The 14,440-nt window shown below is 40.8% G+C and overlaps 1 protein-coding gene across 2 annotated transcripts in view; it reads right to left on the bottom strand.

The window, feature by feature from the left end:
• LOC102194166 (anoctamin-4) overlaps positions 1–14,440 on the bottom strand; it is a 58,799-nt gene that overhangs the window by 25,099 nt on the left and 19,260 nt on the right. For both annotated transcript variants that reach the window (XM_005743293.1, XM_005743294.1), the window contains exons 4-15: positions 7,941–8,141; positions 7,089–7,237; positions 6,776–6,925; positions 5,596–5,696; positions 4,929–4,973; positions 4,720–4,851; positions 4,393–4,499; positions 3,633–3,688; positions 3,376–3,497; positions 3,027–3,161; positions 1,901–1,997; positions 1,388–1,448 (exon numbers count right to left, since the gene is read on the bottom strand). In XM_005743293.1, coding sequence (XP_005743350.1) covers positions 1,388–1,448; positions 1,901–1,997; positions 3,027–3,161; positions 3,376–3,497; positions 3,633–3,688; positions 4,393–4,499; positions 4,720–4,851; positions 4,929–4,973; positions 5,596–5,696; positions 6,776–6,925; positions 7,089–7,237; positions 7,941–8,141 — 1,356 coding nt within the window. The remainder of the gene's footprint in view (positions 1–1,387; positions 1,449–1,900; positions 1,998–3,026; positions 3,162–3,375; positions 3,498–3,632; positions 3,689–4,392; positions 4,500–4,719; positions 4,852–4,928; positions 4,974–5,595; positions 5,697–6,775; positions 6,926–7,088; positions 7,238–7,940; positions 8,142–14,440) is intronic.

Here is a 14,440-nt window from a genome sequence, read left to right as displayed (position 1 = left end):
CAAACACCAGTTTGTGAGAAGATTATCTTCTTTTTTTAATAAGCAGATAAAGTTTTACATTGGAACTGGCTAATTTGTCAATTGTTTGTTACAAATGTTCGTATTTTAATATTCAAAAATGTTTTTGCCCAAAACATATGTGCACTACATGTCAGTAAAAATGCTATGCAAATATTGCTGTCCTTGAATGCTGAGTAAGCACTGACGAAGCACTGATTGTATCTCTTGTACTTTATCAACGCAGTATCTAAAAACTTTGCACCGTAGTGGTTAAAATCTCATTCTAATAAGAGTTAAAAGCGCATTCGGTTATTAGGTTTATAGGATTATTGAATTATGGTTAATGGTTGGTAGAATTTTTTTTTAAACATTATCTGCCAATTACATCTGCCACCCTTCTCCAAATCTGTGCCCCTACCTGGCCCCCCAACAAAAATTTTCTAGACACGCCACTTATCATTTTGAGTTTAAGCTGTTAGAAATGTGACTTTTGAGTAATTTTTCTTTATTTTGTGCATTTTTTGTGTTCCATTTTTCTGTCACTAAGGCATTTCTAAAGAGTCCAGGGATCACCTTTATGATGCTGCTGGTTCTTCATCACCTGCCGTGTCAGCAGTGGAGGAAAGTTATGAACAGCCCACAGGTTCCTTAAGTGCACCGCACATATACTGGGACCTTGTTCAGTAGTCACGTGTCTAACAGTTCAACCAGGCTTTTAAACAGTGTTAATGAAACTGTAAATGTCTGTTTAATCTTTTAAATATATAAAATTCGGAAATGTTTTGTTTTTAGAGTATTAATACTAATTGAAAAAGAAATACAAACGACTGATGTTACTGTGTAATATGAAAATCTTTGATAATATATAAAATAGCTGAAATAGCTGTGTGTTGAAATGTTTTAGTGTCTTCAGCTATTGGCTGCTGCTTCATTCATTTTCAGTCCATTCCTTGTACGTGATGATTTTTAGGGGAATTAACTGGGGTTTTTTTTTTGTTCCTGTTGTTGTTTTTCAGTTAATTTTTATCATGTAAACAATATACAGAGAGTCATTTAGGAAAAAAAATTAAAGCATAAATCTATCCACCTATTTTGATCTGCTTTACATATCAAACAGGAGTGGGAACAAACAAGTGCACGTTTATTTAATCCTGAGGCTGAATGGAACAAAAGACAGCCAACCTGAATATAGTTAAAGAAGCCTAATTTCCATGTTCCCTGCAAAATACAAATAAATGAGGGATGGCTCAAGACTTTTGCACAGTAATCTCTATCTTTTAGAAAACATCAGAAGAGGTTATCAGACAGTGCAGCAGCACAGCACTGTACGAACATCGTAGTTATGTGTTTCCCTGCTGCATTTTTCCAAAGTTCAATGTCAACTTACCCCACACAGCCATGAACACAGCAAAGAAAACAGTCGCCCCATTGTCGAATAGATGGGTGACCTTAAAACGAAGACAAGATCACACATTTTTATGTCAAAAAGCAAATTTAGGAAAAATCTACACACCTGATTCAATGAGATGCATAAATGTCAAAGATTTTAGTGCCGGTTTATGTGCAGTTAGTATGTTCCTAAGAATACTTTTGGATGATAAAAATGTCATTTTCATCACAGTGTTTCCAAGTAGGATGAGATGATTGAAGGGTGAGAAACTGAGGACATTGCACATTCATTCATAAACTGGTAGCTTGTGAATCAAAACATAGGGCTACCCCAAAGCATACCCTCATTAATCTCTTTTTGATGATACTTCAAATATACAAATATTTCAATCCTACTGGACTCATTTAGTGATAGACAGCTTTTTAACACATATTTATTTAACTAACACTGAGATCGGCTACTATCACAAGTATCAGCTGCTGGGAACATTTCGTCCCCCTTTTCATGTACCTTGGCGTAGATGCAGCTGTCTGACAGTCTCAGGTAGGGGCAGTACTGGTCACAGATGGGGCACATGATGATGTCGTTGGCCTGGCAGATTTCTTTGCTGGACGACGACAAACAAACGACCAAAGCATTCAAGTAGGACAAGAATTATAACATCCAGCAAGAGACAAAGTCACAGAAAAACCCAGACTAACGCAAGTCTGAGTTCTCTTAAAAAATACAAGTGCAAAACGTAAGTGTGTGTGATCTCTGTTCAGGTAAATGAAATTATGTTCTTAAGAAAAGTCATTACAGAGAACATTTGCTTCTGTGTGGGATTTTTCAGCCAAAGAAGCCTGCGCACGTTTGATTTTCTGTTTCAGTTAAGCAGCATCCAGTATAATCACGTACAGGGGACAATTTCACACTCTGTTGCCTCATCTCAAATTGCAAATTACAGTTAGCTCCATAATCTGTTGGACAAACACACATTTTTTGCCTCTGTATTATCACTGCAGTGAATTTTAAATCAAACAGCCAGGATATGATTGAAGTTTTTGTAAACATAAACGTATATATAGTTTAAACGAAGAGGCTCCAAATTCATTTTAGTACTGACTGAGAGAGACAGCAAATACCTTAGGAGCAGTGTTGGTCAAGCTACTTGAAAAAAGCAATTAGTTGTTCATTACTGATTACTTCTCCAAGAAAGAAATCCTGTTACTTTACTGATGACTTATTTTCAAAAGTAATTAGTTACTTATTACTTATTTACATGCTACACAACCTGAATACGTAATAAAGCAACAGACAGCCCAATTCTATTTTTTCTGCATAATCATCACATAAAATTGAATGAAATGAAAAAGTCTCTTTTTAAAACTTGTTAGTTTTAATCTTCATGCATCAAGCAAACATTAAATTATATGCAACAGTCTTTGACTGAAATAGAAACATTTTCAACACATTATAGATCTAAATGTATCCAAATGTATGTAAAAATAATTTAACGTTTAGTCTGCTCTGCACACGAGGATTCGTGGAAAGATGCAGCAGTTTGAAGAAAATAATGCGTCTTCTTCTGTAGATGCTCAGAGTAAAGAATAGCAGGACACACATGTTTATCACTACAGAGAGGAGGTGTCTTTACCTGACCTGGCAGTGCTCCAGAGTGAAAAGCCCGTACAGAAATACCAGCAGGCCAACTAGAGCTGCAGGAAACAGCATCCCCGTGTACCAGCCGAGCCAGGCGAAGTACAGTCCGATCTTCTCTCCAAAATACCTCCTGGAACAACAGCCGAGCGCAAGAGGAATGAGAAATAACAAGTTTGTTCCCTCAGAATGGCCTCGAAACTACACCTGTATGTGGTAAAAGCTACACAACACATCATGATGTCTTAACTAAATTTTATGTAAAGATATTTCAGCTATCGCTACCTGATGATGATGATGTTTTCATTTCAATATAGTTTCAGATCTAATTGTGTGGATGTAGTTACCTGACTAGATCCAGCGGCTGGTACTTGTACCAAACCCCCCACCAAGCCCAGCACTCATACAAGAGGTGCCGATGGTTGTCTGCTCCGTGCGTTCTGATGGAGTTTTTGCTGTGGTAGCTCCCCTGTTAAAGCATGCATATATATGTTTATGTACACATAGACATGATCTCTCTGTGTGATATAATATCACAGCAAAGAACTACTTCAAAACAGGTGGTGGAAATGAATGAGTGAAAGGTTTCTAGCAGCCAAATTACCTCATGAAGGGGGAAAGCTGCCTCGTATGAATTATTGCTCAAAAGACGATTAAGCCCTGCAAAAAAATTAATAAATAAATAAAAGAAAGAAAGAGAATCATTAAAGGAGTGAAGTCAGGTGGAGCCATACCGTTTCCGTGTTCACATTTAGAATTTACCGTGTGAATGCATAATCAAATCAAGCCTTGCATGAGAAGACGGGGTTTCATGCAAACACATTCATTAAAAACCTCATAAAAATTGAGTCAAAATTTTGCAGCTGGGGGTATTTTACAGATATCGGCTGAAATTCTGGTCTCTGCAGAAACACCGTTTGAGCTAAAGAGGATTTTTTCATTGTTGTTGATGTAATGCCACAACTAACCACTGGGATAAAATCAGGAGAAATGCCTGTAAGTCTGTCATAAAAGGATTTTGAGAATTCATCCGGAGTTTTTGAGACAGCATGAGCTGCCATTTTTTATGGGCCTTGGATTAATATGCATCAGATAGGACTGTCTGGTGTTTTTTTTTTGTTTTGTTTTTTATAAAAAGGCATTGATAAACAGGAAATAGTAATATTAAAATGTTATAAAACCATATTTAAAGTCTGAAAACTTACACATAAGCTTAAAGTGTAAAAAAGAATGGAAACCAAATGGATTTCTTAGTCAAATATACGGTGCTTATATACAATAATATTCTGGTGCATTTTGTGCATTGATATGTTTTTTTTTTTATTTATTTTTTGGTAATTTTCATTAATTCTACAGAATCTTACCCATCTTAGTTTTCCCCTCCTCATATTTGACCCGCTGCAGGATGTGGTGAACGATGCGACTTCTGGTGGCGTTGTTGAAAAATGTATCTTTGTTGTGGATGATGAAACTGGAGTGAAACAAACTGGTTAGAACAAGTCTGTCTGCCCTGACTGATAGGTTTTTTGTATATGCGTGCACATATGTAGGTCCAAAAGTGTGTTTTACACTGTGCACCAATTTGCATATAAGAGGCTAAAGTACAAAAGAGGGAATGGAAATGCACCAGCTGGCGGTGTAAGATTAAGTTCAAAAAGTCTCTCGGGGTGGAGCATTCCTCAACAACTCACTGATGGATCCTCGATCGACTGAAGGGGGCGGTAAAGCTCTCGTTCTCCTCCAGGTCGGGCAGCCTGTCATTGTCGAACTTCATGGGCTTGCGGGGAAGCCAGCCGCGGAATTTGTTGATGCGCTTCTCCATCCTGCAAGAGAAGCTTCTGTTGAAGCTGCAGCAGTGGGGGTTTGCTTAGTCCACTTACATGTTGCCATGGACACTCACCTGCTCATAAACTTGTGCCGACGGTGCATGTAGAAGATTTTCCTCCTGGAAAACGGAATGTTGATGAGAAGAGAAGAAGAAATTCATTCAGGATGCTATCACTTGATAATTAATTCATTAAATAAATAAATACAACCTTACAACCAATTTGGGCTTCCATCTATTCAACAGTGCAATAAATTCCACAGCGCTTAAAATTACTGTGTGCACTGGGTTTTAAGATATTTTTATAGAAATAAGCTACAACTTTCAGCTAATGGATCTCATTAAGTGTTAAGTGTTGTTTTAATGGTGATTTTATATTACCGTGTTAAAACAGTGGGGCATCATCTAGACAGAAATGGAACAGGGCAGCCAACATAAAACGAAGAGCTTTTTTGCTTTTTATACTGTATTTTCATGTATGTTTGAATAGTAATTATTAAATATTATATTTATAGAGTGCACAGTCACCTCAGGGTGCTTTATATTGTAGAGTAAAGACCCTAAATGAGGGAGCACTTGTTGAAACTGGGAAGGAAAAACTCAATTTTTACAGGAAGAAACCCCTGGAAGAATCAGGCTCAGTGATCTGTTGGGGTTACATTACTTCTGTTTGTGTACAAGAAAATTCGACAGGGCAGCTTTAATTATTTTCACATTAGCATCATTAGAAGTTTTGTCTAACCTGAAAGGCATGCGAATGTTCATGAGCTCTGCATAGCGACAGAGAACATCCCACGGTGCATGAAGCTTCAGGAAGATCACATCACTGTTTGTTAACGAGGCCTGTAATGAAGTCAAACACACATAAATATACTATACCGTTTTATAATATGTATATATATATAAAGCAGAATTTATTTTTTAAAGGGAAGAGCTACAAAATATCTCACTGCAGGCTGTTGAGCATCTGCTCTTTTCCTCACCTGTTTGTACTTCCTGACTGTGTAGGAGTCTGTCTAAGGGTACATGAATCAGAAGCTAACTGCAGAGACCTAAAAATAACTAAATGACTCCATGCAAGAAATACACACAAGTGGGCTGAAGGTTGAAGGAGACAACAACCGTCGCCTTCCGCTGCGCACTCTAGATAATGACGACCTTGGTGGTACAGCATCAGCAAACAGAGCTGAGGTTAACACACAGCATCACAACATCCACCTTCTCCATTCTATCAAGTGACACTTTTGCTCAGTGAGAAGCAGCAGCAGAGAAAATTGCGATCGGCACATTTGATTTTGCTCTACGAGTGCTGAACGTCTCGACAGCCCCCAGCTGTCAGACCTGGCACAAAGGCTTTGAGCATTTTAAAATTCAGCACTTCGGCCATTTAGATTACATGCATAATAGGGCTGTGCATTAAATAACTTCCTCACATAAAATGGTATCGCTGTTGAGCGAGACTCACAATAAATGCAATTGCAGGTTGGCTGAAGAAGCTGGTTCTCTGTCAGCACCGGAAACTATTGAGCTTCTCGTTTACTTTGGAGTCATCGCTTTTTAAAGAACTGGACTACGTTTGCTTTGCTAATGTCCTGTGATTATAAGAATTGCTCTTGAGCAATAAATATATGGCCGAAGAACGAATTGAGTGCTACATTGCTGACCTCCAAAACAAAATTAAAAATACGGTATATCATAAATGATTTATAATCCAAAGTTTGCCTCATTCATTGACTGGGTCTATTGTTTGGATTTTGTGAACCACAAGGAGATGCTTCAGAATAATTTAGGTCACATTGCTTTTATTGTTGCTGTCAAAAAAAGAAAAGGAAAAGGTCTTAGAAACTGTTTTACCTGCAAAGCGCAAAATACTAGAAAGGATTAGTGAATGGTTAACAAACACTGCAAGCCAGCTATTTTACCTCCTTTTCCATGTGCAGGCCCTCTGCACGGATGTTCCGTTCAAATACTTCCCTTTTCTCTGACTGTGAACTGGATTTCCTGTAGACCAGGATGTAATCGATGCGGCTCTTGCCATCACTGAAGCAAAGGCCACTGGACTTACTCCTCCCCTGAGGACACGCAGATAAAGAGAGTCAGCAAAGAATAGCAACTGGCCATTTAGAGGAACCGTTATCTCTGCTGTTTTGACTCAGTTATTGTCTATTATTGACGATGGATGGATGAATAAGCAAACATTTGGCTGTCGGTGATTTGTTTATTTTCACCGCTGACCTCTGGGAGACCTGCACTGGACTTTGTGTTGTCATCAAGGATGCTGCTGTGGGTGCCCTGGTTCTGCAGAGTGGAGTCGTCGTCTCTGGACGGGCTGCTGATGCCACCTGACCTTTCTCGTTCAAGAAGCACGTTAACATCCTTCACAACTGGAGAGTAAATGGAAACGAGAATAGAATCCAAGCTGACTAACTTTTAATCCAGTAAAAATGCTGACTCTTCTTCTGTTCTTATTCAATAACTGAGCAATCATAAGACAGCTAAAGAAAACCTTTTCATCCCTTATTATTTTTTAGCTATAAAAATCCAAAACAATGAGCTAAAAAGCTCAAAAACATCAACACGATCGTAGTGTTAGAAGTTTTTCTCCGGGATAGAATCAGCTCTGCTTCAAATTCTACTTTTAAGAACTATAGAAACCACAAGTGGCATCTTCAGACACAACAGGAGCTGATTATTCAAGAGCTTGTATGAGAGGAAAGGGACTTTAAATTAAATTCCAATTCAAATGGCTTTTGATTCTTTCACAATGCTCTGTACTGTATCTAACTCCTTTAATTAATCTGTGTTGTCACAAAAAGCAAGTATGTTGGCAGAGAGCAGAGAGCAGAGAGGACTATTGTATTTTACTATTTTTATATCAGGTAAAGGGGAACAACTCTAAATACAGTAATTGAAAATGCCAACAACCTGCACGCAAGTCTGAAAAAGTTTCTCTGAGCAGTGATGGCCTTTTATTAGCTGATGTAAAGGTATTCATTAGAAAGACCACAATGCTGTCAGCTAAACTTGCTGGGAGAAAATAAGCTGAGTGAAGTCGACATAAATGTAGTTGCTGCTGGTGGTGCTCACCCAGTGGAGGCACATCATCTTGAGAGTTGGAATCTGGGGCTGTGGCCAAAGATTCCTCCATGATGTCTTCTTCCCCACAGGAGGGGAAGGCGAGAGGTCTGTCTGCTGCCCGGTAGCCAGAGGCCGAGGGCTGCAGCTGGACTCTGTGTCGGCGGAGGCTCTGGTGCTGGAGCTCAGACCCATGTAGAGATAAACTTGCACCTGTAAGGATACACAGCACGTTACTGTCGTTTTTTTGCTTCCTTTTAAGAGATAGCAATTAATCTTTTAGTGCTTATTGTTATCTTTTTCCATTTACTTGCTCTCGCTTGAGACACAACAGAAAGTCTAGTAATAAACTTGCCAGCAACTGGTCGAGTATTGACCGTGTCATCTGGACTTGGAACTATTGTGACAGTGAACATGAGAAGACTTTCTGTCAGAACGTCCCCCAGGTAAAGCCTTCCCACTAACTACACGGTAGTGGCCATCCATGCAAGAAGAATACATCAAGACCAAAGACCCGAAGCTAAATGTGAGTCATCCCAAGGAATAAATCAACAAAAATAATCAGGGCCAGGCAGGCAAAACTTGCAAACTTGCAAGCATCATCTGACAGCCTTGCAAAAACACAGTTAAAGGTATTCTAGAAATGGCAGAAACCATGTTGACTTCACTAACAATGCCCAAGTTGACTGGTTATAAAATGTTAACTATTAACGCCTAAGCTAACAAGTCAACTGCTGGTATCCCAACTGTGACTTCTGCCTGTGCGCACTTGACTCGATCACATCATGGCCAGTAGAGCTTGACACACACAAGGCTGCTCAGCTAGCTAAGTTAACTAATGTTGAACTTCAAAGAAATGAAATGTTTCTACGTATATTTCACTCGCAGTTAAGGCTAGATTACTCGACTCAAACTCAACTTAATGTATTTATAAAGCACATTTTTAACACATTGTTAACAACCAGCACCAAAACCCTGTTCAAAAGACAAAATGGATTAAAAAAAACAAACAAACAAACAAACAAAAAGCAAAAAGCACAAAAGGGAATAGATACGAGATGACTTAAATACATTTTAGTAGGTGCTAAATACATGAAGCTGAAAAAGTGAGTGAAGACACAATGAGCAAGTCCGATTCAAATGCCAGTGAGTAAAAATGAGTTTTAAGTCCAGTCCAGGCTGGATGGAACAGATTTGACTGGGAGGGGAATGCTGTTCCACAGTTTGGAGAATGCTCTCTGAGTTTCAATTTAAAGTGGAAAACAGTCCGAAGCATCTGATCAGCTAACCGGACGAACAGACAAAGAGTTTTCGTTAGAGAAAATTACCTTTTCTATTCCTTTACTGTAGATGTAGAGCAGGTTAATCTCACTCACATACTGTATGCTAGAAAGTTTTCCAAGTGGTCACTCTGGGTATTCCAAAAACAACAACAACAAACCCCCTCTGCAAATAAAATAAATAAAACTTTGTTGTAAAAGAAATATTTTTAAAACTACAGCTTCACAGGCAATCAAGACTGTCTTTTCTAAATCTTTAATCCATGGAGGTTTTGACATCTACAAAGGTAGCTAGAGTTTAGTGTAGAGTGGAAAGGAGCAGTCCCTAAGAGGAAATGCTGATGAACATACAAGGTGTAAGCCAATGGGTAGAATGCAATAAATGCTGAAGACGTAGACAGCGATTCCCACTATACAAACACTTTCCTTGAGATTTTGCTGAAGCGTAACAGCAAAATTTAAAAGGAAGACAACAGATAATATGGCAGAGGAAGCTGTGTGAAAATTAGAGGGAAAAAAAGAAAAAGCACAGCTCTGTAACTTCTATCTCCTTAGCAAAGATTAACCTTGAAAGACCCTCCAAGGATAGACACTCTACATGGCAACACATATGCTAATTGGAGCTATTGGTCAACTAGACTGTGCCCGTCTGGGAGGGAGAAATTATTCCAAGCTTAGCATAAAACGAACAATCTAAACAGGTCTGTGTCTCTTACTTTCAGTCCTCTGGAGAGTGGGAAGACTTCGAGAGAGGGGGTTGGCTGTCTTGAAGGTCTGCACGGTGAATTTACGTTTGTGACAGCAAAGGTGACTCAGCTAAATTTTTCTGCTGAGCGGTGGTAAGAGGGACAGAGATATAGAGGTTGGGGAGTCGTCCCGGCTTTTAATCAGCCGTTGATGCTTTGGAACATTGGACTCCATGGACGAGGCTAATGGAAAGATGATCAATCTGATACTAGTGGAAAACAGGGTGACCAACTCAACCTGCAACCTTCAGAGAGGGCACACTGAAAAAACACTTTATTTATTCAAAGAAGATGAATAAAGTTTAATCTCAAGATTTGAGATTAAAAGTTCTTCTATGGAAACTCATTTCTGCCAGTAAGTGAAAAAAGATCAAATTAATCACGAACTTTAAAGAGTGTATGAATATTTACGACCTTTTACGCTTCATTTAAATTGAAAAACTGAAATAAAGTATTAATTTTACTATTCTTTTCCTTTGATGTCATACATATATTGTACTGTGCCTGGGTGTCTTTGGAGGAGTCGGACTCAAGCACACATAATCTGTATTCAGGAGGGCGTGCATAAAAATGAAATGAAACAGTCGTAACATATAGATTGTGCTTTGCTCACAACAAGTTTGTTCAATACCTGAACGTATTCCAGTTTTGTATCAGTTTAAATTGGTGTACTTTTCTACTGTGTAACATGCACAGTTAAAAAAAAACAATTATAGTTTTTAATGGAAAAATTATTATTATTGTTGTTGTGTTACTGGTGGAAATTAGCTTCCATAGTTCTGACATGAGAAGCTTTTTTAGCATGTTATTTTCAACTCTTAAACCCAGGCAGTATGTGATGACCTCATACACTTCCCGACCCCGTTTCCTCAGCACCCTCAGCACTCCAACGCTGCTCTCGTTAATGGAAAGGAGAATTGCTTACTATAAATATTGGCTCTCGGAGGACTGAGACACCAGATATTAGCCTACATCGTGCTGTCTTGCCAGGCAGTGGCCAGTCAAACAATGTATTCATCAATCTTTAACAACCTTATGGTGCTTCTGTAACCCAAGCCACAACTGAGGTCACATGGTACTAAAGCTTTGGGTGTACACACATCTGTTTTTCTTAAACTCAATAAAGCCACACTTCAGCAGTGGCACTGTAGATTATTTCCTTTTCCTCTTTCATTTTGAACATCCAAGAAAAATGCATCTTAAATTTTTTCAATTACCAGATGAAGAATTTGTTAATTGTATTTTAAGATTTTATATAACATGCCATTACATGCAGCCTAGTCGTGCAAGTTGTTGCTTTATTATTTATTTTATTCTCACTAGTTTTGTATGCATAAAGCAGTTTTTTTGTATTAGAAAAAATATATGTTGTGTCAAGTTTTCTCATAAAGTATTACCTGTGCCACATGTGCTCACTTACTATAAACTATATTCATACTCTTAATGTAGTTTTAATACTTGTCAACTCGTAGTAGTTGTATCAGGAAAATCACTGGGGTTGGATGTGGTAGAAAACCATACACACACCACATGTATGCTATTGTTCCTTTTTGTGGTTTAACCTGTGAAGGACAAAAATGTAAAGAAAATTCTGCATCAAGCCTTGCAGTCATATTGTTTCTGAATGACATTACGGTGGTTACCATTGCTGCCTCACAGCAAGGTCCTGAGTTCAAATCCACCAACTGTGTGGAGATTGCATGTTCTCCCTGTGGGTTCACTTTGGGTACTCTGCCTTCCTCCCACATAACAAACATGTGCTTAGTGGGGTTAGGTTAATTGATTTTTCTAAATTGTTCAAGCAGTGTTAGACTTGTCCAGCTTATACCTTGCCCTATAACACCTGGGATAGACTCCAGCCCCCTTCGCCCCCCTGTGAGCCTGATAAGGACAAGTGGCTGGAGTGACAGCTACTGTATGTACATTTTGTTATAAAAGCAATGTCTACACACGTTTTATGTTAATCAGACTCTAGACTCTAGACACTCCAAGAAATAACTCTTTAAATGAACTTTAAAATAATCACATTGACATTTATAAATGGCTTTCTCTTAGCATTAAGTACTTTTGCAGGACTACTCTAATTTGGAAAGGTTGGATTAATTCAATTTAATTAAAGTGGACTCAACTGCAGTATATAAGTTGATTCACAATTAATGAATTAAGTTGGTTCAACTCAAGTACATTAAGTTGGAACAACAGAATTGCATAATGCTAAAATAAAGCAATTTAAGCACGTGTAAATCCTTTCCTTTGGATAAGAAATGACTAAAATACATACTTGCCTCTATCAGTGCGCCCCAGGGTGGCTGTGGTTACAATGTAGCTTGCCATCACCAGTGTGTGAATGTGTGTGTGAATGGGTGGATGACTGGTTGTGTAAAGCGCTTTGGGGTCCTTAGGGACCTTAGGGACCTTAGGGACCCCAAAGCACTTTACACAACCAGTCATCCACGCTATACAAATACAGGCCATTTACCATTTACATTTTAATAGGTGCTAAACACATGAAGCTGAAAAAGTGAGTGGAGACACAATGAGCAAGTCCGATTCAAATGCCAGTGAGTAAAAATGAGTTTTAAGTCCAGTCCAGGCTGGATGGAGCAGATTTGACTGGGAGGGGAATGCTGTTCCACAGTTTGGAGAATGCTCTCTGAGTTTCAATTTAAAGCGGAAAACAGTCAGAAGCATCTGATCAGCTAACTGGACTAACAGAACAAGAGTTTTTGTTAGATATTTCCGTTTTTATTCCTTTACTGTAGATGTAGAGCAGGTTAATCTCACTCACATGTGCTAAAAAAGTTTTCCAAGTGGTCACTCTGGGTATTGCAAGTTAGCGCTTGTGGAGAAATTATATATTGTGGAGGTAAACACAGACGACACGAGAGCTCTCGATAAACACTGCTCGTTTATTACTCATCACCACAGAACTGAACACTTTTCCTCCAAAACACAGCAACAACACTTCCTGAGAACTGGGTGTGAGTGGAGCCCTCCAGTGGTCCACCACACATGCCCCCCCCCCCCCCCCCCCCCCCCCCCCCAACACCCAGTAGGGCCATCCCCTAGTCCAGAACCCTTGTTTTAATTAAACGTCCAGAATGGCTGAACCGGTGGAGAGCTGGCGGAGGGGAAACGAGCCTGAGGGCCAGGCTGGCATGGGCGGTCAGAAAAAACCGAAGATAGCTCGGGCCCAGCCAGGTGGGGGCACTCCCAGAGGAAGAAGCAGGGTTGTCCAGTCCAGTGGAAGGCGAGCGGCCACGGCAGGGGGCCTGAGCCGGCACTACCTGGTCATCGAGAAGCACATGCGCTGGTTTAAGTCTGTCAATAGAAACAGCCTCCTGCCGATCCCCAAAATCCAAAAGGAAATGCTTCCTGCCCGGTTGAATAACCCAAAAGGGGCCGTCATACAGTGGACGCAGCGCGTTGTGCGGTCCACTACAGTCAAAAGGTGCGTGAAACCTTGTGACTGCGGCAGAGGACCAACCAGATCCACATGCACATGATCAAAGCGCCTCCCTGGAACGCGGAAGGATTCGAGGGGCGCCTGTGTGTGCCTATGGATCTTAGCACGTTGGCATGGGATGCACGCGGCTGCCCAGTCTTTCACCAATTTACGAAGGCCCGGCCAAACAAACCTAGAGCTGACCAGCTTGACGGAGGCCCGGACGCCTGGATGAGAGAGGGCGTGTACGGAGTCGAAAACGCGACGACGCCACGAAAGGGGAACTCGGAAATGGCTGCCAACTGGCGCTGCTGGCGCCCGCTCCACGGATCAGAGACCTTGGACATCGCGAATGTCAAAGGTTTATAATCGACGTACGCGGTGAAGCTCCGACCCTCGAGAAAAAAATGAAAATGGCGTGTCGCGAGGTGTAGGGCCAGCAACTCCCTGTCAAAAAGCGAGTGGTTGCCAGACACCGGAGACCCACTGTTCTAACACTGCGCCCACTGCCACGTCCGACGCGTCGGAGGTCAACGCAATCTCCACCGACGGAAACGGGTGGGCCAGCAGGGCGGCGTTTGCCAGCGCGGTCTTGGCCCCAGAAAATGCCTGGATGCGTTCAGGGGGCCAATCAATCGTGTCCTTAGCTGTTTTACCCTTCAAGGCAGCATAGAGAGGCTGCAGCAGGTGCGCAGCTCTGGGGAGAAAGCGGTTGTAGAAATTGACCATCCCCAAGAACTCCTGCAGTGCTTTAACGGACGCAGGACGCGGAAAAGCCGAAACGGCCCGGACCTTGTCTGGCAACGGAACCACACCGTCAGCGGAAATGCGGTGGCCCAAGAAATCCAGAACCGGCAAGCCGAACTGGCACTTGGAGGGGTTGATGATCAGGCCGTGTGCCGGCAAGCGCTGGAAAACCTGATGCAGATGGGATGCGTGCTGACTCTCAGAGCAGCTGGCCACCAACATATCGTCAAGGTACACGAAGACGAAAGGCAGCCCGCGCAAAACAGAGTCCATCAACCGCTGAAAAGTCTGGGC

Source organism: Pundamilia nyererei, unplaced genomic scaffold, assembly GCF_000239375.1.
Source record: "Pundamilia nyererei isolate P.nyererei 1_Seehausen unplaced genomic scaffold, PunNye1.0 scaffold00130, whole genome shotgun sequence".
Taxonomy (NCBI): domain Eukaryota; kingdom Metazoa; phylum Chordata; class Actinopteri; order Cichliformes; family Cichlidae; genus Pundamilia; species Pundamilia nyererei.
This window is presented reverse-complemented; position numbering and strand designations above follow the sequence as displayed.